General features: G+C 44.0%; 1 protein-coding gene across 3 annotated transcripts; it reads right to left on the reverse strand.

The window, feature by feature from the left end:
• Positions 1 to 1,859: 1,859 nt before the first annotated feature.
• pan2 (poly(A) specific ribonuclease subunit PAN2) lies at positions 1,860 to 20,268 on the reverse strand. Of its 3 annotated transcripts, none has more exons than XM_037773195.1 (26): positions 20,155 to 20,268; positions 19,285 to 19,590; positions 18,482 to 18,651; positions 18,225 to 18,345; positions 18,028 to 18,105; positions 17,671 to 17,941; positions 17,140 to 17,485; positions 13,621 to 13,717; positions 12,929 to 13,048; positions 12,703 to 12,822; positions 12,461 to 12,589; positions 11,850 to 12,049; positions 11,326 to 11,474; positions 9,863 to 9,969; positions 9,673 to 9,771; positions 8,411 to 8,502; positions 7,640 to 7,784; positions 7,412 to 7,549; positions 7,274 to 7,333; positions 7,107 to 7,197; positions 6,863 to 7,020; positions 6,292 to 6,435; positions 3,943 to 4,122; positions 3,722 to 3,815; positions 2,275 to 2,466; positions 1,860 to 2,139 (listed from the first exon to the last, which is right to left on the reverse strand). In XM_037773195.1, exons 1-26 carry the CDS (start codon positions 20,239 to 20,241, stop codon positions 2,105 to 2,107), a joined length of 3,729 nt encoding a protein of 1,242 aa, XP_037629123.1. In that variant the 5' UTR covers positions 20,242 to 20,268; the 3' UTR covers positions 1,860 to 2,104. The 3 variants fall into 3 exon arrangements, with proteins under 3 accessions (XP_037629123.1, XP_037629122.1, XP_037629124.1); XM_037773194.1 differs by having other exon boundaries at positions 2,263 to 2,466; XM_037773196.1 differs by lacking the exon at positions 20,155 to 20,268 and adding an exon at positions 19,922 to 20,081 and having other exon boundaries at positions 2,263 to 2,466.
• Positions 20,269 to 21,688: the final 1,420 nt, after the last annotated feature.

Raw genomic sequence — 21,688 nt, forward strand, 5'->3', positions numbered from 1 at the left:
GTGTTTCCTGTTGCATAACCCCCCAGTTGTATCTCTGGTAAACCCTGGTAAGTCCGCGCGTCTCACTCCACTGTCGGGCACCGGGCATCGATGTGAGGAACCCCGCTCTGCCGCAGCCAGAACCGGGAACTTAGCAGCCAAGCCACCAATGCCACACTGAGGACTGTTCTCTTGGGATATTTGACTTCGTCATTAGAAGTTAGACCTGAAAACAGACTGTGTCACATAAGGATCGAACTCACAACCTCCAGTAATTTTTGGAGTTTTACCACCTGACATCATTAAATGAGACCAACTTTAAACAGTCCCTTTAATAAAGGTAGCTGCTTGCTATTAAAGTGTTGTTCTCAGCTTTGATCACTAGAGGGCACTGTGGGCCTTTCCTTAGAAAGGTTTTCAACAGTTTCAAACAAACAAAGCCCGTTTCAGTGACCTCTCAACTGCCTGTCGTAACTATATTCTCTCCAGTAACGGTCCAACTCGTCAGAGCGCTTAGGAATCATTGTCATAACTACAATATCATTGCTGCTTTTAGGAAGAACAAAAACATACAGGATTTTATAATTACAGCTAAAGCCAAAACTATTTATGCGGGAAAACCGGCAACTCTATTCTGAGTACATTTATTTAAAGGGACTGTTTGTAACTTCTTCCAGGTATAAATCATTGCTGGTCGGTGTCTCATGGTCTCTCGTGTGTCTCCGCTGTTCAGACTCAGACTCCAACACAAACTCCAGCGAAGCACCAAAACCTCTTGGTTGTATCTCGTGAAGCTCGTCTGTTAAACAGTGTTGGCCGCGGTCGGAGGACGCGGTGGAGACCGTAGCTTTGGACTCCAGGACCGGAGTCTCTGCTCCTCTGCTCCTCTGCTCCTCTGCTCCTCTGCCTGCCTTCACTCACACACCGCGCTCCTTCTCTCTCTCTCTCTCCACCTCTCACGTGCATGCTGCTCACTCCACACTGCAGAAGAGTTAGTTTAGCTCTGAGAATATCTAGTGAATGTACAGTGGACGTTTGTGCAGAAATAACTGCTGCAGCTCCTCCAGACCAACAGAGGTTTCCCGTGTCTGGTGAAGTGACGGGGCTCCGCAGAGAGTAACGTTATCGTCTCCCACCAAAACTCCGGCGTCTCCCCCGTTCCCTCCGGCCGCGGTCGGGAGGCTGAGGCGGGAAAAGCCAACACTAGGATCAGCATTGATTCATGGAGAGACCTTGGTCTGGTCAGCTAACATTACTGCCAAGCAGCTGAAATATAGAGTGATATTGTGCTTTTAGCTGACGTGTGTCTCCTCACTGTGTTGAGCGATGCTCCTTCATGTCTATGTAGAGCGAGCACAAGCGCCAGCAACAGGACGCTGACTTTAGTTGACTTAACGGACACAGGTGAAGCTGTTAACAAGACATTTAGGATTCTTACAAACAGTCCCTTTAATTCTGTACGAACATCTTGTTTTTTTGGGGTTAGTCACGACCGTGGAAGTTTATTGTTTAAAGTTTAATGTTTACTTGAATAAAAGAAGATTCGTCTCCTCATTCACAAACCAACGCACTGTGTGTATTTATGTACAAATAAATGAATCTACTACGACTTGTTATCTGTTATCTCTGTACTGCTGCTGTTATGAATGCTAACGGAGATATTACACCGCCTGGGGAACGACCCCAATCTGCTGGTAAATGTCAATGAAACCTTTCAGGCAAATCAACAGGCAAATTTACAACCGAGCATTCACAACACTACAAAATTTCTCAGAAGGCAAAACTTATTGTTAAATTTGAATAGACTTCTCAGAAAGACCATGTTAATAATGTAAAATGTATTTCCCACTTCCTGGTATGAAACACGATGGATCCTCCTCTAGTGCTCATGAGACATTTATTTATAAAACATGTTGTATTTTTTAAAAAAAGGCTCCAAATCATACAATACAAATGTCCTTTTCTGACAACCTTTCCTGGATGAAAAGTAAACATTGATTAAAACTGTTTAGTCACTGAGCTGAAGTGGCCTGTCCAGGCAACGAGGACCTTCATATACACAATGCAAAACAATGCAAAATCTGACCAACTGAACGAGCGGATGTCTTCGGTGTCGCGGTGCAGCTCACAGCCCCATCACAGAGGGAAACACAGCAGCACCTGTTGAAGGGAGGAGAGTGCTTTCAATCCACTCAGACAGACTCCGTTTCCCATGATGCCCTGTACTCTAAACTCATTATTACATCATTAACATCAGCGATCTGATTCCATGTTACGTCGTACTTTTTGGGCTACCTTGACCATCTCCTGCGTCCGACTCCGGGACTTTCCAGTCCAGCTGGCGGCCTTTTTCGTAGAGTCCCTTCAGGACCTTCCTCACTTCGTCGTTCCCCCCTCCACGACTCAGCTCCAGGTACTTCCTGTACAGCTGCAGAGCGGTGCGTGCGTCCTCTATGCTGTCGTGGGTTTCCCCCTGGATGCTGAGGTCTGGGAACCACAAAGAGAAAAAAGGACAATCAGGAATGACTCGTCATAATGATTCCTGCATCTGAACCGTTAAGCATCAGTTCACAATGTGGGTATTATTGGACATTAAAACGCTTTAGTGCCAAGACGTCGAAATTAGGGATGTCCATAATTAACCGTTTAACCGTTAACCCACATCAAGCATTTTAACCGATTAACGCTATCGGTTAAAACGGTTAAAAGAAATGTTAATAATGAACTGAAAGGCTGAGCGGCTCAGAGGAGCGGCTCGCAGCCGCCCCTCAACGGTGCAATAACACTTTTTTTTAATCACATGGGGGCAGCAGAAACAAGCTGTAAACAAAACATCGACATGTTATCACGTTTTAACGTTAGCATTTATTTGGAGTCACATGTCTACACAGCTAGTCTCTAGCTGCATCTCATTTCACGATTTTTTGCCTCCTCGCTCCTCCGGCTGTGACCCGGAAATCGATCTCAGCGCTCCATCTTGAAGGACATCCCAATTCCTAAAATGCATCTTGAGAAGCGAGGATCGAGGAGGCTTGACGGAGGAGCAATGAGCGAGGATGCACCAGTGTATCCTCCAGTGTATCCTCCAGTGTATCCTCCAGTGTATCCTCCAGTGTATCCTCCACGGAAGTATTTTACCGACCGACACGCCCCCTTATTGGATATAATTTATTGATTGGAAGCTGCGCTGATCGGTTTGATCTGATACATCAACATCACTGGAGTTTTATACCGGAGTGATATCCAGCTGTGATCAGCTGATCCAGCTGTGATCAGCTGCTGCTGTCATCAGAAACAGACGTCGCTTCACGTGACGCTTCAGAGGAAACGACATCTCATATCTCTAAAAACATATTTCCTCTTCCTCTCTCCTCGTGTCTTTTCCTCGCCTCCTCCGCTCGCATCTCCCGTGGGCGGGACCAAGACGCGAGGAGAGGAGTCGAGGAGAGGAGTCGAGCCGTATAAAATCAGAAATGGGAAAGGCCCTCTGACTGTGTCTGTCTGCTGTTTGGTGCTGAGCAGGTAGTGTGTACAGCTTTGTCCTCTGAAACCAGCTGCCTTCTGCGTCTGAAAGCGTTGCTATGAGAGCGGTGAGAGTGAAACACAACAGTAAAGTTGTGGGCCAGACAGCTAAACAACAAGCTTCTCTGTAGATTTGTCACAACGAGCCACCTTTCACATTACACCTAGTCATGTGATCTGTTGTTCATAGAAAACATTGATTAGAGCTGCATTAACTTACCTAGAAAGTACCAGGCGAGAAATCTCAGCGAAATCATCCTCTTGCGGGGTAAATGGAACAGGTAGACGGTGTCGATGACTTGGTCTTTCAGAACCTTAACAACAGAAAAGAAACAGATCAAGTCACCTGTGTTCCCCTTACAGTGATTCAATGATGCACTTCACAGTCAACTGTAAACTTAAATGATCCATCTACAGAACCAATCTGACGTAATAACATACCAGTAGATTAATAACCCGAAAGTCCTTCTGCAGGCCGTGACCGACGAAGCGAACTCCCGTGTCGATGAGGAAGCGCAGCTTTAAGTAAGTGGACTTCAGCGTGGTCAAATGCTTTGAAGAAATCTTTGCATCCAGGTCTCCCGGTTTGATGCCAGAATATTGTGTCAAATAGTCGACCACCTGGAAGAACAGACATTCACATGTGTTAGAAAAAGCACCGTACCTTCAGGGTTAATGTTTCACTTGATCAACTTGATGAATAAAAGACTTTTCTATCAAGTTAGCAGAAAGTACGAGGCTCGACAGTAACGCTGTGTTTTCACTCGGGATGTCACCTTACCAGAAATCTAATAGTTAGTCCATACCGATACCAGAAATCTAATAGTTAGTCCATACCGATACCAGAAATCTAATAGTTAGTCCATACCGATACCAGAAATCTAATAGTTAGTCCATACCGATACCAGAAATCTAATAGTTAGTCCATACCGATACCAGAAATCTAATAGTTAGTCCATACCGATACCAGAAATCTAATAGTTAGTCCATACCGATACCAGAAATCTAATAGTTAGTCCATACCGATACCAGTGAATTTCCACGATTCTCGATACCACGGTAAAAAAATAAAAAAATAACTTATATTTATAACCAAGGAAATTCTTTGTCGACTAACACTCTTCAACACACTTTGTTTTGCAGATTAATCGATTAGTTGATTCAATCGATAGATTTGTAAAACAAAGAATCACACAAAAGCACCACTTCAAATCTTACAAGAGATGTGCGGATAAAGTTCCTTGGAAATTCATTCAGCATGAAAAAGCATAAAAAACAACTGCTGGACTAAGAGGGGGTAAACCCAGTGGTTTATATACCGGGAACTGAGGGAGGACACGTTAACTGATTAACGTAACAAGTTAACGTTAATTAATTAACGTAATAACTTAACGTTAACGATTAAGTATTCAATTCTGTAAAAGTATCAGATGAAAAACAATCGGTTACTGTAATAAAGCTTTTATTCTTTTAGGTTAAATTTCTGACGTTTAACTGCATAGTATTTTAATTACTCAAAATATAAGGTGACTAAAAAAGGCAACCATATATTATTAAGTGTTGGCAACCAAAAGCTGACGCCTGGTCGCCAGCGTGGCAACCACTTTTAAAAGTTAGTGTTGAGCCCTGTAGTACTCACTATAGGGACAAGTGATCAATCATCCTGATCGGAGCACAATAAAAGTTCAGGAAATGTTTCTGTGATGCTAATTGCTTGTGCAGCAGTAACTGAACAGAGTTAAGCCTGGAACACACCGGGAACGTCAGCAGCGCGTTTGGGTTTTTTTTCCGGCGTCCGTGTTAACAGGACAGGTAGCAGCCACACTGCCCGTGTGAGACGCGCGTCTCAGCTGCGTCTCTTCTAGAGAATAGAGGTCTTTGCTTTTTTTGCCGCGTGCCGCGCGTCTCACAGCAACAACAGAGTGAAGGTGATCTATTGACTGTATATTGACTTCATACCAGCAACATTACTACAGTTTACACGTCTATCTGTAGAAAATGTTACGGAGATGAAAAAAAAGTAAAGACTTATTTTTAAATCAACACTTCCTACTTTCATTTCAAAATAAAAGCCCTCAAGCGTTTTTTTCTGTGGACAGAATTCCTTCATTTGTTAACACAAGGCTTTTATTCTGAAAAATGTGCCCAAACATTAGAACATGCAGTGACTTGGAGAGCTCCATGAATGAATATAGTACGGGGATTTAATTGTGGATTATTACTTTTATTTACAAATTACCACACGTTTCTTAACCTTTCTCTGTCTAAAATAAATATAAATGACAGTTATAATGAAATAAAATGGCCATTAAAAGGCAAACTCTATGTAGAAAGAAAGAGCTGGCAGCAGCAGAAACGCAGCAGACAAGCAGGTGGTGTGAACACCCGACGCGTGAATCACGCAACCACCACGCCACGCAGCCGCCACGCAGCCGCCACACAGCCGCAACGCGCTCCTGAAGTTCCTGGTGTGTCCCAGGCTTTAGGGTTGGAGTTTGCTAACCCAAACAGGGTTAGGGTTAGGGGGTTAGGGTTTGCTAACCCAAACAAGAGAAAACAGAGCTCAACCTCTCTGCACATTCTTGATGTGCTCCTCATTTCAGACCGTTCCAGAACTGCTTGAACGTACTGCAGGACGAACCCCTGCATGTGTTCGAGTGTATCATCAACACTGTTTAATGACAGTGAAGGCAACACGACAGAGGTAGTGATCGGGTCATAGTTTAATCAGGTGTAACCCCCCCATCCACAACATTCAACACTTCCTGTGAATGTACTTCTATGACTCACCTGCTCCTGAGTGGAGATGTAGTCGTCGATGAAGGGCACCCCCTCATTGGTCCCCTGACCCCTCACACAGGTGATCCTGGCCACAGACATCTGACTGGGCTTGATGGTCGACTTGGTGCCGTCACTGCGAAGCTCTGCCTCTTCCTGCAAACACACGGTCACAAGGTTTATATAAAGTGTCTGATCCCAATCAGGCCAAGGCTTTATTCAACTTGTTTCACCTATGCGGTGGTACTCTTGAACACTTGCAAAGAGACTTCTAGTGTAAAGTTGATGGAGTTCTTCTTTAAGACAGGGAGTGGGTGAATCAGAGGAGAGATCATTATTACATCTTAAAAATGATTCCATCCAAAGTCCAACTACAGTCTGAACATGTTGGTCTGATAGAGTTAAAGTGAGCAAGCCATGCTCTAAAATATGGATTCATGTGATTACTGACGGACGAAGACATACTCAGCTTTACAGTAACAAAGGTCACTGCAGTTCTCCGATAACCTGCGTTCTCTGAGTAACCTGGTTTCTTGTAAACGTCCTGTGTGACAGAGTGAGTGTCATTATAATCCAGACTCACCTGGTTGAGCGTGACAAACTCGGCGTCCAGCCCCACCAAGTCGCCGGCCTGCGGCATCTCGCTGACCATGAGGGGGATGAAAGTGGCGTGACTCTTCCTCTGCTTCCGAGCCAGCGAGGCCTCCGTCAGCAGCACGCTGGCGTCTATGGGGTTCTTAACTGAGACAAAACAGAGAAGCATGAGCAGGCAAATGAATGAATGCAAACCTACAAGTAAAATCTCCAGATGATGTCCTGCGACTTACTGCGGAGGTCGTATTTGGTGTGGTAGTTCCTCTTGGCGTAATACAGAATGCCTGGCACTTTCCAGCTCACATCAAACTGAGCAGCTTCAGTCTTGACAAACACAAACACACAATGCTTTGATATGACTGCAAACATTAGCATCAATTAAATACAGTCACATATTTACCTTGTCAATTGGCTCAATTAAGAAGTCATTGAAGAGGTACCACTGCTGATGTGTGACTCCCTGAAACAAACAATTGAAATGTCACTGTTTACCCAGAGTAAAACATCAGCTCCACTTTGTCTCAGACTGGAATCTCACCTCTTTTCTTTGATGGTACGTCTCTCCCACTTTGATGTGTGCGACCAAGTTGCCACCCGTACGAGCGTCCAGGACGTGAGGCACCGTGACCACCAAGTCGTAGACGGAGGCGCCCTCCTCCTCCTCGGCAGCACTTAACTGATCAGAGGCGATGTGACGAGTTCATTAGTTGCATGTAAATCTCTAACACACGAGAAGTAAAGAATGAAAATCGTTCTCCTTCTTCACCTCCTCTCCTTCAGGCCAGCTGCCGATCTCCAGTCCCTGACTTTTGCTGATGGACATCTTGAGAGCCATCGGGATCCAGACGTGTCGCAGATCCTCCGCCCGCGTGTCAAAGGTGAAGCCCTCCATGCTGCATCCGTCCTCCCCGCTGCAGGGTCGTAACGTGACGTGAAAGTGAAGTTTCAAGTGGTGTTCAGTCCAGGGTTATTAAAGTAACAATTAGTCATTAAGTCAATTAATTGGAAACTAAATTGATTATCTATCAATTGTTTAAATCCATTTTTGCCAAACGTGATAGTTTCAGCCTCTCAAATGTAAAGATTCGCTGCTCTTCTCTCTTTTATATCTTGTTTGGACACAAACAATTTATATATTTTACTATTTTCTGATGTTTTATAGACATATAAATAATATAAACAATGAATCTGCTATATTCTGTTACTGCAATGTCTATTCCTCTCCTTAAACATTTTCAGAAACATGTTTTAGTGTCAGCTGTAAAAACAGGAAGTTGTCTCCGGCCATTGAGCGGTGCTTGGTATTTCCTCAACAGATCTCAACATGGCTGCCGGGTCACAAACTTTCTCATTTTACAGCTAAACGGTACACTAGAAGATGATTCTGAGAACATGTGAGGAGAGAAACAGACATTACAGTAACAGAATCAAAATTAACCTTTTTATCAGATTTGCAGCTTTAATCACAAACATGAATCGATAACGGACACAATCAACGGGTCAACCCGATTTCTTTGACATTAAAAGGGGATCTTACTCCAAGCACCACTCGGTGGGCATGGGCGGGGGGGGCTCTTTAGGTTTTGCAGGTTCCATCGCCTCTTTCTGCATGGCCTTATTGAAGGCGTACTGTGAGGAAAACCAAAAGACAATCACATGTAACTAACAACATATAGTCCACGAGCCGGGGGGCTGGTCGTGCCCCTTTGGAGGGACCAGGTCTCAGAGGGATTCTTTTTAAAGGTCTATGTCTCCAGTGTTGGAAAATGCATGATAGCATTGCAGCAAAGGTAGCTTTCTATGTGCTATCACTCCTTCTTTCATCCCTCCATCATTACATTTGTTCCATCTTTTTTCCCCATTTCCCACATAGATCCAGAATAAAAGAGGGAAACCAACACACAATATCATGAAGTCACATATCGTTGTAAAGCTTAGATTATAATCTATCCATCGGTCACAATGTCATGACACTGAGGTCAAGAGAATTTGACCTTTGACCTCTAATGCTGCAATGGGGCAAATTCTTAACGCCACTCCAAATACCCTTATAACTACCTTCATATTGATCTGATGTGCACATGGATAGTTCCAACATAAAGAGCACAAAAAGAGCTTTAAAATGATATATTACATGACTAACAACAACAATAACATGTCCTATCAGAATAAACATAACTTTGTGCAGTTTGTATTTGACAGAATGTCAGAACTTTGCATTGGATTCTGTTATTGCGGCCGTTTAAAATAACTTTCTAAGCAGCAAAACCGATTCAGCAGCAGTGGGTTATATTCCAGCTGATATGTGAAAATGATGTTCACTTTTTTCAATATGAAGGTAGTTATAAGGGTATTTGGAGTGGCATTAAGAATTTGCCCCATTGCAGGTCAAAGGTAAAATTCTCTTGACCTCAGTGTCATGACATTGTGACCGATGGATAGATTATAGTCTAAGCTTTACAACGATATATGACTTCATGATATTGTGTGTTGGTTTCCCTCTTTTATTCTGGATCTATGTGGGAAATGGGGAAAAAAGATGGAAAAATGTAATGACGGAGGGATGAAAGAAGAAGTGATAGCACATTGAAAGCTACCATTGCTGCAATGCTATCATACATTGTCCAACACTACGGACATAGACCTTTAAAAAAATCCCTGAGACCTGGTCCCTCCGAAGTGAAACGACGGCCACGTTTTGGGGGTCAGGCTCATAGACTAATAGGCATGTTATGAATTATTTAAAGTCTATTTGAAACTTACCAGGATGGAAATAAAACCAAAATGAGTGTCATTTACCTCTGCCTGGACCTTCCAGAATTCAGCCTCTTTAGCACTGTTCACCTCACAGTTGATGACCAGAACATCTGGAAGACATCGAATGTTGCGTGTCTGCACCTGAAGTGGAACACAGAAACCCTCTGATGATGCAGAACAGGGTGAAATGAGTGTGAATATGATCAGTGTCTGAAGGGGAGCTGTAACTCACTGTGGGTTGATACTTCTCACAGTTTTCACACCACGCCTGAGTGCTCTGCTCCAGACAGATGCTCTTCTTCAAGATCTCAGCAAAGTCGTATTCCTTTATTGTTTTCTCTGATGAGTCAAACAACAAAAACACAACTATGAACTTTTATCTATGTCGGGTTTATCCGTACACTCGTCTCTCAGGGTGACGCTCGAGGTACACGGGATAGCTACACAAGACTGTTCATGCTCAGCCGTGTGAAAGAGTTCTTTAATGCTGCGTTCCAGACAACTTTCTGACCTCCTACTAGAAATAATAATAAATAATATAATAATAATAATATATATAATATGTATAATATAATGGAACGCCACTCAAAGTCGCAGTTCCTACCTGTGAACTCATGGCGAATCCATCCACCATGACCGGACCTCTGCGTCGCCTGGAACGCAGCATGAACTCACCTTGAGAGTTCTGCTCGGGGTAATGCATGGTGAAGAGCAGGGTGAACTCACATTGAGAGTTCTGCTCGGGGTAATGCATGGTGAAGAGCAGCGTGAACTCACCTTGAGAGTTCTGCTCGGGGTAATGCATGGTGAAGAGCAGCGTGAACTCACCTTGAGAGTTCTGCTCGGGGTAATGCATGGTGAAGAGCAGCGTGAACTCACATTGAGAGTTCTGCTCGGGGTAATGCATGGTGAAGAGCAGCGTGAACTCACCTTGAGAGTTCTGCTCGGGGTAATGCATGGTGAAGAGCAGGGTGAACTCACATTGAGAGTTCTGCTCGGGGTAATGCATGGTGAAGAGCAGCGTGAACTCACCTTGAGAGTTCTGCTCGGGGTAATGCATGGTGAAGAGCAGCGTGAACTCACCTTGAGAGTTCTGCTCGGGGTAATGCATGGTGAAGAGCAGCGTGAACTCACATTGAGAGTTCTGCTCGGGGTAATGCATGGTGAAGAGCAGCGTGAACTCACATTGAGAGTTCTGCTCGGGGTAATGCATGGTGAAGAGCAGCGTGAACTCACCTTGAGAGTTCTGCTCGGGGTAATGCATGGTGAAGAGCAGCGTGAACTCACCTTGAGAGTTCTGCTCGGGGTAATGCATGGTGAAGAGCAGCGTGAACTCACATTGAGAGTTCTGCTCGGGGTAATGCATGGTGAAGTGCAGCGTGAACTCACATTGAGAGTTCTGTTTGGGGTAATGCATGGTGAAGAGCAGGGTGAACTCACCTTGAGAGTTCTGTTTGGGGTAATGCATGGTGGAGAGCAGGGTGAACTCACCTTGAGAGTTCTGTTTGGGGTAATGCATGGTGAAGAGCAGGGTGAACTCACCTTGAGAGTTCTGTTTGGGGTAATGCATGGTGAAGAGCAGGGTGAACTCACATTGAGAGTTCTGTTTGGGGTAATGCATGGTGAAGAGCAGGGTGAACTCACCTTGAGAGTTCTGCTCGGGGTAATGCATGGTGAAGAGCAGCGTGAACTCACCTTGAGAGTTCTGTTCGGGGTAATGCATGGTGAAGAGCAGCGTGAGGGAGGAGCGGACCGTCTCCTTGCCACAGCGACACAGACTGCTGTTCTCAACTTCACATCCAAACAGTTTTCCGATGGCGGACTCACCAGAGGAACCCAGAGAACTGTATAAACGAATACACAACACAAATGACATATTTCCTAAACCTATACATATCTTATACGTATACGTATCCGTCAGAACTTTGTTTGTTAGGTTTTGCATGAATATTAGGGGTGTAAATCACCAGTTTCATCACAATACGATATCATTTTGATTCTTTATTTGCTGACATCACAAAGTCTGCCACCGTATGATTTTGATCTGATTCAATTCAGGGGGCTGCGATTGATATGAGACGATACCATATTTCATATATATTTATAACACAATCAGTGACTTGGTTACATTTATATCAACTCACATTGATGTATATGAGGTTAGCCGGAAACTGCTGACACCTATCAGGCAGGCGGTACAGTGAGTATAGAACAGATACCTGCTGCTGGCTCCCCTGTAGGCCTGCGGGCCCTCCTGCTCCTGCGTCTCCTGGTGGAGCTGTGTGAGGATGAAGCGGTTCCAGCTCTGGATTAAGCGGCCGAGTCTGGCCTTCCCCGTTTGCTCGTCTGAGTCTGCGAGGATCAGACCTAGCGCCGAGGCTTCGGGGATGGTACGAAACGCTCGGAGGAAGTTACTAGCCTTAAGAGGAGGAGATGGGAGAGGTTGGATTGGGAAATCTACAGCTGTGTTCACATTCAATTGACTTCTTTAAGCAAACTTTTGAAATGTTGCAAAAAAAAAAAAAGAAATGCTAATTTCCTTCATCTGGTTTTGGAGCGAATAAACTCAGCTACAGCGTAGTTTGGTCAGAAGATGGCGCTTTATGCTACGCGTGACTGTAATCCTCCAGTAAACAGAGTAGAAGAAGAAGAGGTTGTGAACCGGAAACAAAACAAGTGGGCTTGGCCATCTAACCATCTACAGCAGGGGTTCTCAAACTGTGGTACGTTCTCTGAAATACTTTTTAAAAATATATTATTATTATTATTATTCACGGTTAATTATGGATACCCCTAACCTCCATTCAGAGAAACAATAACAAACAGCTACCTGACATGGATCTCCTCGGGACAAATCCAACATGTGGAAGAGGAATCCGAGCTCACAGGCCAAGCAGAACTCCTTCTGGCACAAATGGTTCTGCACTAGACACCGGATTGGCTCCAGGAAATACAACACCTGACATACCAACACAGAAACAGGAGAATGAGAACTCTACATGGGTCAAAGCAAAACAACAACTTTGATATAATCTCTGTTTGATTTGACTGAACACCTTCCTAGTTTCTGACCTGGATCATGCAGTTGCAGTAGGCGTTGGGGATGTGAGGCTCCAGACCAGCAAACAAGGTTCTGTTGTAATGTTTGAAGTCAAAGTCCTCCAGTCCAAGTTTAGAGTATTTAATTGTGACCTGATCCAGCACAAAGATCAAAACTTATTTTCATACACAGCAAACTAATTATAGAAAGACTGAAACTGTCTTTTAATATGAAAAGCATGATGAAAACGAGTCCGACCTTTCTGTACTTTTTGGGCACCATGTAGAGGTGTGGCTCTTCATCACGTCCGATCGGTGATTCAGGGACCTGGTTGTAGTTATCATAATCCAGTTCCACGTCTTTAATTTTGTAAGGAACCTGAAACCAACACAGAGAATAGTTTTTAGATCTTTGAAATCTAAATATCAACGTGACGTTGAACACAGCTGAATATAGTGGAAATGACACAGTACTAAGGCTGGTACCTTAGTATTGCCGTAAAGTATCCTGGTCTTATTGAGGATATAGATTTGACATGTTTTCTGTGAGTAATAATAAATAATTATAAATATTATAAATATGTTTATTTTCCTGTTCAGGCTCCCGTGTTTGCTTTACAGCCTCTGTTGTAAAGTAGAAGTAGTTTCATTAATGAAGGACATGAATTACATGTTTCTGTGTTATCTCTTTGATATTTAGTTATATGTTGTAATATCATGATGATCATGTGATCGCCTCCCGTTGGTTGTTGATACCATACAGGTGAGGCCACATCCACCTGGTCTGTTTGTTAGTAAACCCTGACGAAGACCTGCAGTGGCTTTTTAATATTATTCTCTTCCTCGTTGCTACTTTTTTGATATTTTGGAGAGCCTGGATTGACTTCCTGTTTAACAACACGAGGCTGTTTTAAAGCAGTGGAAGATCTACATCGTGTGTTTTTGACATGCCTGGTTCCGAGGGCGGGTACGAGGATTTGCTGCGTAACCGATGAAGCCGACGGTTTTCATGGTGCGCAGGATCTCTGGGTCCACAGGAGGAGCTCGTCTGTTGGAGAGAACAGTGGGTTTAATAAATGGGAGCAGTGGGAGCACTAAATGTTGTAAGTGATATACACTCAGATGCCACTTTATTAGGTACACCTGATTTAAACGTTAAACAGCAATGCCCCCTTATACTGAGAGGGGTTTCTAATATTTTGTCCATCCCATTTACATTAATGAGGTTTGACTGGATATTAGCACAAACTATCAGCCTCCAGAATAAAAATACATTAGAATGAACCTCTGAAACTAGAATTACTGCCTACGCGGTCGTACGCCTCTGCCAACCAGTCAAGTCGCATTTTACATCTGTTTCATCATTTTTATCCTGTTAGGCATTTGTGTCAAATTGTCATAATTAGCATATGATTTTTTTTTTGTTATGTCCATAAACATGTTTTGTGAGTTCGCAGTGACCTTCGACCACTAAATTCTAATCAGGTCACGCTTGAGTCCAAGAGGACTGTTGTGCCAGATGTAACACAGTTCCCTCCAGGTTTCATGAGAAGGGGACGAACGTTAGCTCAAAGTTACCTTAACTTTTGACCATCAAAATCTAATTAGTTCATCGTTCACCATCTACATGCTCCCCCTCGGTCAGATCATCCGCCACCACGGCCTCAGCTTTCACTCATATGCTGACGACACACAGCTATATCTTAGCACCAAACCATCCACCCAGCTCCCCCCACAGTCACTTGTAAACTGCCTGCATGAAATAAAAATCTGGATGTCATCTAACTTCCTAAAACTCAACAGCAACAAAACAGAGCTCAAGGTTGTGGCTTCCAAGGCCCTGCTCCGGAAGGTTGGAGATCTACATCTGGACGTCGACGGACGGCTGCTCTTTCTCCCCATCCTCGGAAGTCAGCAACCTGGGTGTCATCCTGGATCTGACTCTCTCATTCCAGTCGCACATCAAGTTCATTACCAAAATCCGCTTTCTTCCATCTAAAATACATCTCTCGACTCCGACAATCACTCTCTGACTCCGTGGCAGAAACCCTCATCCATGCCTTCGTCACCTCCCGTTTGGACTACTGCAATGGAGTTCTGTCCGGGGTTCCCAGCAAAGCCCTGGACAGGCTCCAGTATGTTCAATAGTCAGCTGCCAGGGTTCTGACCCGAACCAAGACAGCACATCACCGCCACCCTCATCCACCTCCATCGGCTCCCGGTCAAGTCCCACATCACCTACAAAATCCTCCTCCTCACCTACAAATCCCTCAATGCTCTGGCCCCTCAGTACCTATCTGACCTCCTCCACCCACACACACAGTCCCAGAACCTCAGATCCTCAAACACGGGTCAGCTCTCCATCCACCACACAAACCTGCAGACTTTTGGGGACAGAGCTTTCAGTGTGACAGCCCCCCCCCACCCTCTGGAACTCTCTCCCCATAGAGCTCCACAACGCCCCATCTCTGGACAGCTTCAAAAGACTCCTCAAAACCACCTCTTCAACAAGGCCTATGGTCTCTAGCTACTGCCATGTTCCATTTGTTGTGTCTATTTATGTCTATGTTAAGCGTCCTTGGGTTTCTTGAAAGGCGCTATATAAATCCAAGTTATTATTATTATTATTATTATTAAAAGGGTTATCCTTACCCTTGGTAAGAGAGTATAAGAGTATGTTGCTGCATGAGACCCGTTGTTCTGTATGTGACTCACAACGTGACATAAAGTAAAACACTGTGACATCCCTTCAAGAGAATTAGCTGACCGTGACTGCAGAAAAGAGAAATGAATAATGTGTGGTGTGCAGTGACATCATACATCCCAGTTTGATATTTAGGTTTCCTTAATGTAAAGTTGCACCACAAGTTCAAAGATAAAGCTGGTGATTTTCTTTATTTCTGCTATTGTAAAACCCGTCGTGTGAAGTGCGTCCGTCCGTCTCAATACTTTCCAACTTCCCTATCTCGTCTGTGGCCCTCAGTCTCAAACGCCATGAGTTTAACAGCAGGTCACCAATATTAGTTTCATTTTCCAAAAAAGGCTAAATCATTTGCAAATCAGCTGGGAGTAAACGCTGCATTTCATGGAGACAATTCTCAGCCAGAGATTTGGTTCACTGGCAGTGTGTTGTTGTGTATATCAGCTGGTATCGGCAATCTCTGTCGACTTATTCCTATTTATTAATTATTTCTTTAAGCCTGTTAAACTGTGTCAGTGATAATCAGCTGTAGCTTCACTACAGTATGTTATACCTGGGCTATTATGGGGTTACGGTGGTGTGTTTAGTGTTAATAGTTAAAGTATTTTCCTGTGTTATTTGTAGACTATAGTAGGATATCATTCATGTCCCAGTCAGGATGCTCTTACATGTTATACACAGACACATTCTGAATCTCTAGAGTGAATAAAGACACCAGGAGATGTTGGGTTTAGGGCTCCTACCACAAGAACAGCCTTTATCTGAACATTTAAAGGGACTGTTTGTAAGAATCAGAAATGTCTTGTTAACAGCTTCACCTGTGTCCGTTAAGTCAACTAAAGTCAGCGTCCTGTTGCTGGCGCTTGTGCTCGCTCTACATAGACATGAAGGAGCATCGCTCAACACAGTGAGGAGACACACGTCAGCTAAAAGCACAATATCACTCTATATTTCAGCTGCTTGGCAGTAATGTTAGCTGACCAGACCAAGGTCTCTCCATGAATCAATGCTGATCCTAGTGTTGGCTTTTCCCGCCTCAGCCTCCCGACCGCGGCCGGAGGGAACGGGGGAGACGCCGGAGTTTTGGTGGGAGACGATAACGTTTCTCTCTGCGGAGCCCCGTCACTTCACAAGACACGGGAAACCTCTGTTGGTCTGGAGGAGCTGCAGCAGTTATTTCTGCACAAACGTCCACTGAACATTCACTAGATATTCTCAGTGCTAAACTAACTCTTCTGCAGTGTGGAGTGAGCAGCATGCACGTGAGAGGTGGAGAGAGAGAGAGAGAAGGAGCGCGGTGTGTGAGTGAAGGCAGGCAGAGGAGCAGAGGAGCAGAGTACAGCAGAGACTCCGGTCCTGGAGACCAAAGCTACGGTCTCCTACGCGTCCTCCGACCGCGGCCAACACTGTTTAACAGCTTCACTAGATACAACCAAGAGGTTTTGGTGCTTCACTGGAGTTTGTGTTGGAGTCTGAGTCTGAACAGCGTAGACACACGAGAGACCATGAGATTATTTGAATATTTACACATATCACAGCCTTCATCTGAACATTTAGTTCTTGTGGAAATGTTTGTTTTACAAAAAGAACATGAACATTGTACTGATAAATTACAGCACCCTCGTCCTTAACCGTTTAAACCGATAGCGTTAATCGGTTAAAATGCTTAATGTCGGTTAACGGTTAAACGGTTAATTATGGACATCCCTAGTTACCGGTCATACAGAATCAGCTGAGGTAAAAACGTGTAGTACTCGTGACTGTGTTACCTGGGGCTGGGTGTAGCCGTTGCAGCGGACCAGTCCGACAGCAGATGCTCCGTGCTGGTCAGCGGCGTGGGGATAAGCGAGAGGGGCAGCAGGTCGTGGTTCCAGTCCAGCTGAGGCAGCGAGTCCACGAGGCATGGCAGAGCAAACTCCGTCTCCCGGGAGTAGTCATTAAATGAAACCTCAGGAGCGTCGGACCACAGGTGCACGCATCCCCCGGAGTCCCCGAAGGCCAAGGCTTGTTTGCTGGACGATACCTCAAAACTCATGAGCAGCTGGCCCACCGTGTTGACGTGAAAAATGTCCGCCATGTTGGCGAGACCGGTGGGCTCGCAGAACTGGCATTGACCTGGACGAAGAAACAGGAGGTGGAATATTATTTCCAAGCTACATGTGTCAGTATTCATTTAACATTTTCACTCAATTACCCGAGTGGCTGAGGTGGAAACGGTTACCAAGTCCCGAGTCAAGACAGTCTACAAACACCGACTACAGAACCTGAATGAAAGTGACCCTACATTCCCCGGCTGGTACCTGTCTGTGCGATGATCGCCAGGCGTGACGTGTAGGTCGGAATGAAGCGCAAGAAGAGAGGGTCCACGTGCACCTGAAGTGGCGTTACGGCTCGCATCATACGGAGGTCGTACACCATGAGGAATCGGTCACACGCCAACCCGTTCAATCCTCGGCTGGAGAACCCGCACGCAGCCAGAAGGTTTCCGTGAACGTCGAAGTCTGAGAGGCTGCCAGAGAACGCGTCGAACTCGTGCTCCGTCTTGAAGCTACGCAAGTCCCGAAGGGTTATCTGTTTTCAAACAGAGGGCGAATCTTGAGTGTTGTGTAAACGAGAAAAACATCTTTCATAAAGTGATTTGATGAAGTTGTCCATACCCTGCCAGAAGTGTGTCCGCAGAAGAAGAAACGACCGGTTTGGCGCATTATTGCTACTCCAGGTACCTCAACAGTGAACTGTCAAGTACACATGACAAGAAAGTAAACAGTCATAACTTGCTTTTAAGTATGTTCTTGTTATATTACACGTGATACGCTGTATGCATAGATAGTTGTGGATGTTGATAATCTCTCACCTTTTGAGTTTCTTGAACTGTATTCAAGTCAAGTTCAACTGCATAGTTTTGTAATCCACCCATGAGCAAGGTGTTGTTGTCGGTCATGAGGAGACTGTGCATATCAGCTCCTTCGTCCATCCTGCAACGCACGCGTACACAATAATCATAAACTTGAATCAATTCATTCTGTGAGAGATCATTTTACGGCTGCAGTTTGTCTACAATCAATCTCAGCATGAGGACATTTGTCCCAGTCAATACTTTGTGATACTTACGGGTAATCAAACATAACAAGGCCCCCGCGAGTGTGGCATTTGAGGTTACACTTGGAAAGGAACAGGACGCCTGTTTCCAAACTCTGAATGTGTCGGATGTCATCTGATGCATGTGCTTGGAAAGAAGAATGGCGGCCCATTGTAGGTCCGAAGAACGAGGTTACGTGACCCTAAAGAGAATCATTTAAAGAATAAGATGGAATGTCAAAGTATTCATGCATTTTCTTTAAAGGTCCCATATTATCAAAAAGGGAGATTTTCATGTTTGTTTTTTTATTAGAAAGCAGGATTAAGTCCGATATAAATACTGTGAAAGTATCAATCCACTCAATACACACAGCCCGTATACAGAAACTCTGCATTTGAAACGAGCTGTCGGGATTTCTGTCCATTCGTGATGTCACAAATATACAATATTTAGACCCTTGACACAATTTTAAACTTAAACATTCTAAATGTGTCCCAGTTTATTCCTGGTTGCAGTGGATGTGAGTGTTATCAGCTGACAGGAAGTACACATGGACCCAAGCTGTTGCCTAGCAACGCAATTATGTTGCAATTCCGTTAAAATGCACTAAAACGGCGCGTTTCAGACGGAGGGTAAATACAGGTATATTCAGGCTGACAGTATGAGGGAAATAAGTTTGTTTTTTTAACATTACAGCATGTAAACATGTTCTAGTAGAAACACAAAAGACAAGTATGAACCTGACAATGAGCATCATATGGGACCTTTAAAGTGGAAGCAGACTGCACGTTTCAGAAACGGTCTATATTCCATCATAATCATATAATCATCTTACTCTGTGGTTTCCCATCCAGAGCATTTCCTCCTGAAGATCAAAATGTGTTGCAGTGACCGGGATGCCAACTTCTGACACTGCACTGTGTAGCTCTGAAAACATCCCCTCCATGAGGTGCACAGGCTCGGGGCCCGTCCCGGCCAGCCCCTCCGGGTCCAGCTCCACAGCCTGCAGTAAACTGGGGTTCAGGTGGGGGTCCATGGAGGGCTCCATACCCGCGTCCAGAGTCCCGTGAAGGCTGGGCGGGTACTCACCCATCCCGGCGTCGAGACCGTCAAAGTTCATCATGAGTACAGCTAGGTCCACCTGCAGATGAAACACAGGGAGCCCGTTTCATCATTACTCATCAGATCAGCTGCAGATGAAACACAGGGAGCCCGTTCTGATCATTACTCAGTAAGATCAGCTGCAGATGAAACACAGGGAGCCCGTTTCATCATTACTCAGTAAGATCAGCTGCAGATGAAACACAGGGAGCCCGTTTCATCATTACTCATCAGATCAGCTGATCTCTGAGAGGCTGCTGGACTGTATGATTTAAACAGCTGTTCAGTACTTCAGACTGGTTTCACTGTGATAAACAGAAACACATTTAAGATTGGATCATGTGAAGATGAGATGAATACCACTGATGTACCTTTAGACAGAGGTAGACCTTTATAACTGATTACAGCTAGCATCAGTTCAGCTAGCGGCTAGCGGCTAGCGGCTAACGTTAGCTCTAACGGTTCTCCTGCAGCTCAGTCTGCTGCAGTCAGTCCGGTACCGGTACCGGTAAACACAGAACACACAGAACAGAGAGAGAGTTTATAAACCAGTGAAAGACTGGAGATAGACTGGAGATAGACTGTAGATAGATGTGCCACCGACCTGTTGTTGTGCTTCTCTGGTTCCACCATGCTGCACCGCAACAACAACACGCGTCACAGCGAAACACTTCCGGAGCACAACACGCATCACAGCGAAACACTTCCGGAGCACAGCACGCGTCACAGCTAAATACTTCCGGAGTGTCATGTAACTCCATAACTACATTTAATCTAAAAGCACAGTAATTAAGAGTATCTTAGTGATACTTTACTTTAGTGTTTCCATTTTCTGGAAACATTGTTCCATTATGTTGGCTTTATTTTCTTATTTTGAGGCTTATTTTCTTCCATTTAAAGCACATAAAGTCTTAATTTGAGCCTCATAAATTACTGTAATCATTATATGATGCAAGACTTTTCCTAATTATCTTGAGAAATGACAGATTTGACAGAAGAAAGTCACACGTGCAATATCACGGTCCAATGATGCTCCTTCTGACTGTCTTTTCCTCTTTTGAAACTTAATAATAATAATAATAATAATAACAATAATACATTTTATTTGGTGGCGCCTTTCAAGACACCCAAGGGTTACCTTACAAAGATAAAATGAATGAATGTAATATCTTTCACAATGCCTGTATAATGTATAATGCTGTCTATATGCTCAATGACATCAGACTTGGAGAAAGCATCTTATAAAGGGTCAAAACAGGTGGACTTTAGTGTAGTTTGTAGATTCCAACAGGTGGAATGAACCTTTAAAGCTATAAGAGATTTGAAGATATGAGTTGGGATGTGAACATGTTGGCCTGCCGTGTGCACTGATGAGGGAGGGAGGGATGGATGATTGCTGCCCTATAGGACCAGAACCCAGCCCTGGGTTAGGGTTAGATATTATATTATTAAATATTACCTTTAGAAGTCCATAGATTGGACAAACTGAGCAGCACATTTCCTCTGTGTTAATTTGTTCTGAGTTAATGTTGAATTGAAGGAGTAGTATATCAGGATATCAGTCCTTTTTATAAATGAATAGATAAAAGTCTGCTTCCATAGTGTGTTTGATCATATATATTGTTCAGTGCGCTAAATGAGTCAGTTATCTTTATTACACTATATAGAACGTGAATGGGAAAGATTAAGGAAGCTCGAAAATATCTTATGCCTTCCCTTATCATTTCCTTTCTCTGAAGAAGAAAAGAAAGAAAACAGAAATTCAGTCGAAGGGCAGAGGTTTTTCTCTGGTAGACGAGAGGGGCAGATCACGGACATCGTTTTGGGAAAGTTTGTCCAATCTGTGAAGAGAATTCTGTTCATTATCACCCTGAAACGTTAAAGGTTAATCTCACTTCCCCGACAACACCACTGATGTGAAACCTGATTAGGACACATTCAGGTTAATTGGTGTGTCACACTTAAAGTTGTATTATAACTATGACTGTCAAAAACTTCAGATAAGAATATTGAGTATAAGAAACCCCATCACTGATGACTGGAAAATACTTCAATATTAAAAAAGTATAAGAGGGATATTAGAATATAAATAATTAATGTTCATGTGATTACAACAGACAAGTGGTGGAAAGTAACTA

Source organism: Sebastes umbrosus, chromosome 6 (assembly GCF_015220745.1).
Source record: "Sebastes umbrosus isolate fSebUmb1 chromosome 6, fSebUmb1.pri, whole genome shotgun sequence".
Classification (NCBI taxonomy): domain Eukaryota; kingdom Metazoa; phylum Chordata; class Actinopteri; order Perciformes; family Sebastidae; genus Sebastes; species Sebastes umbrosus.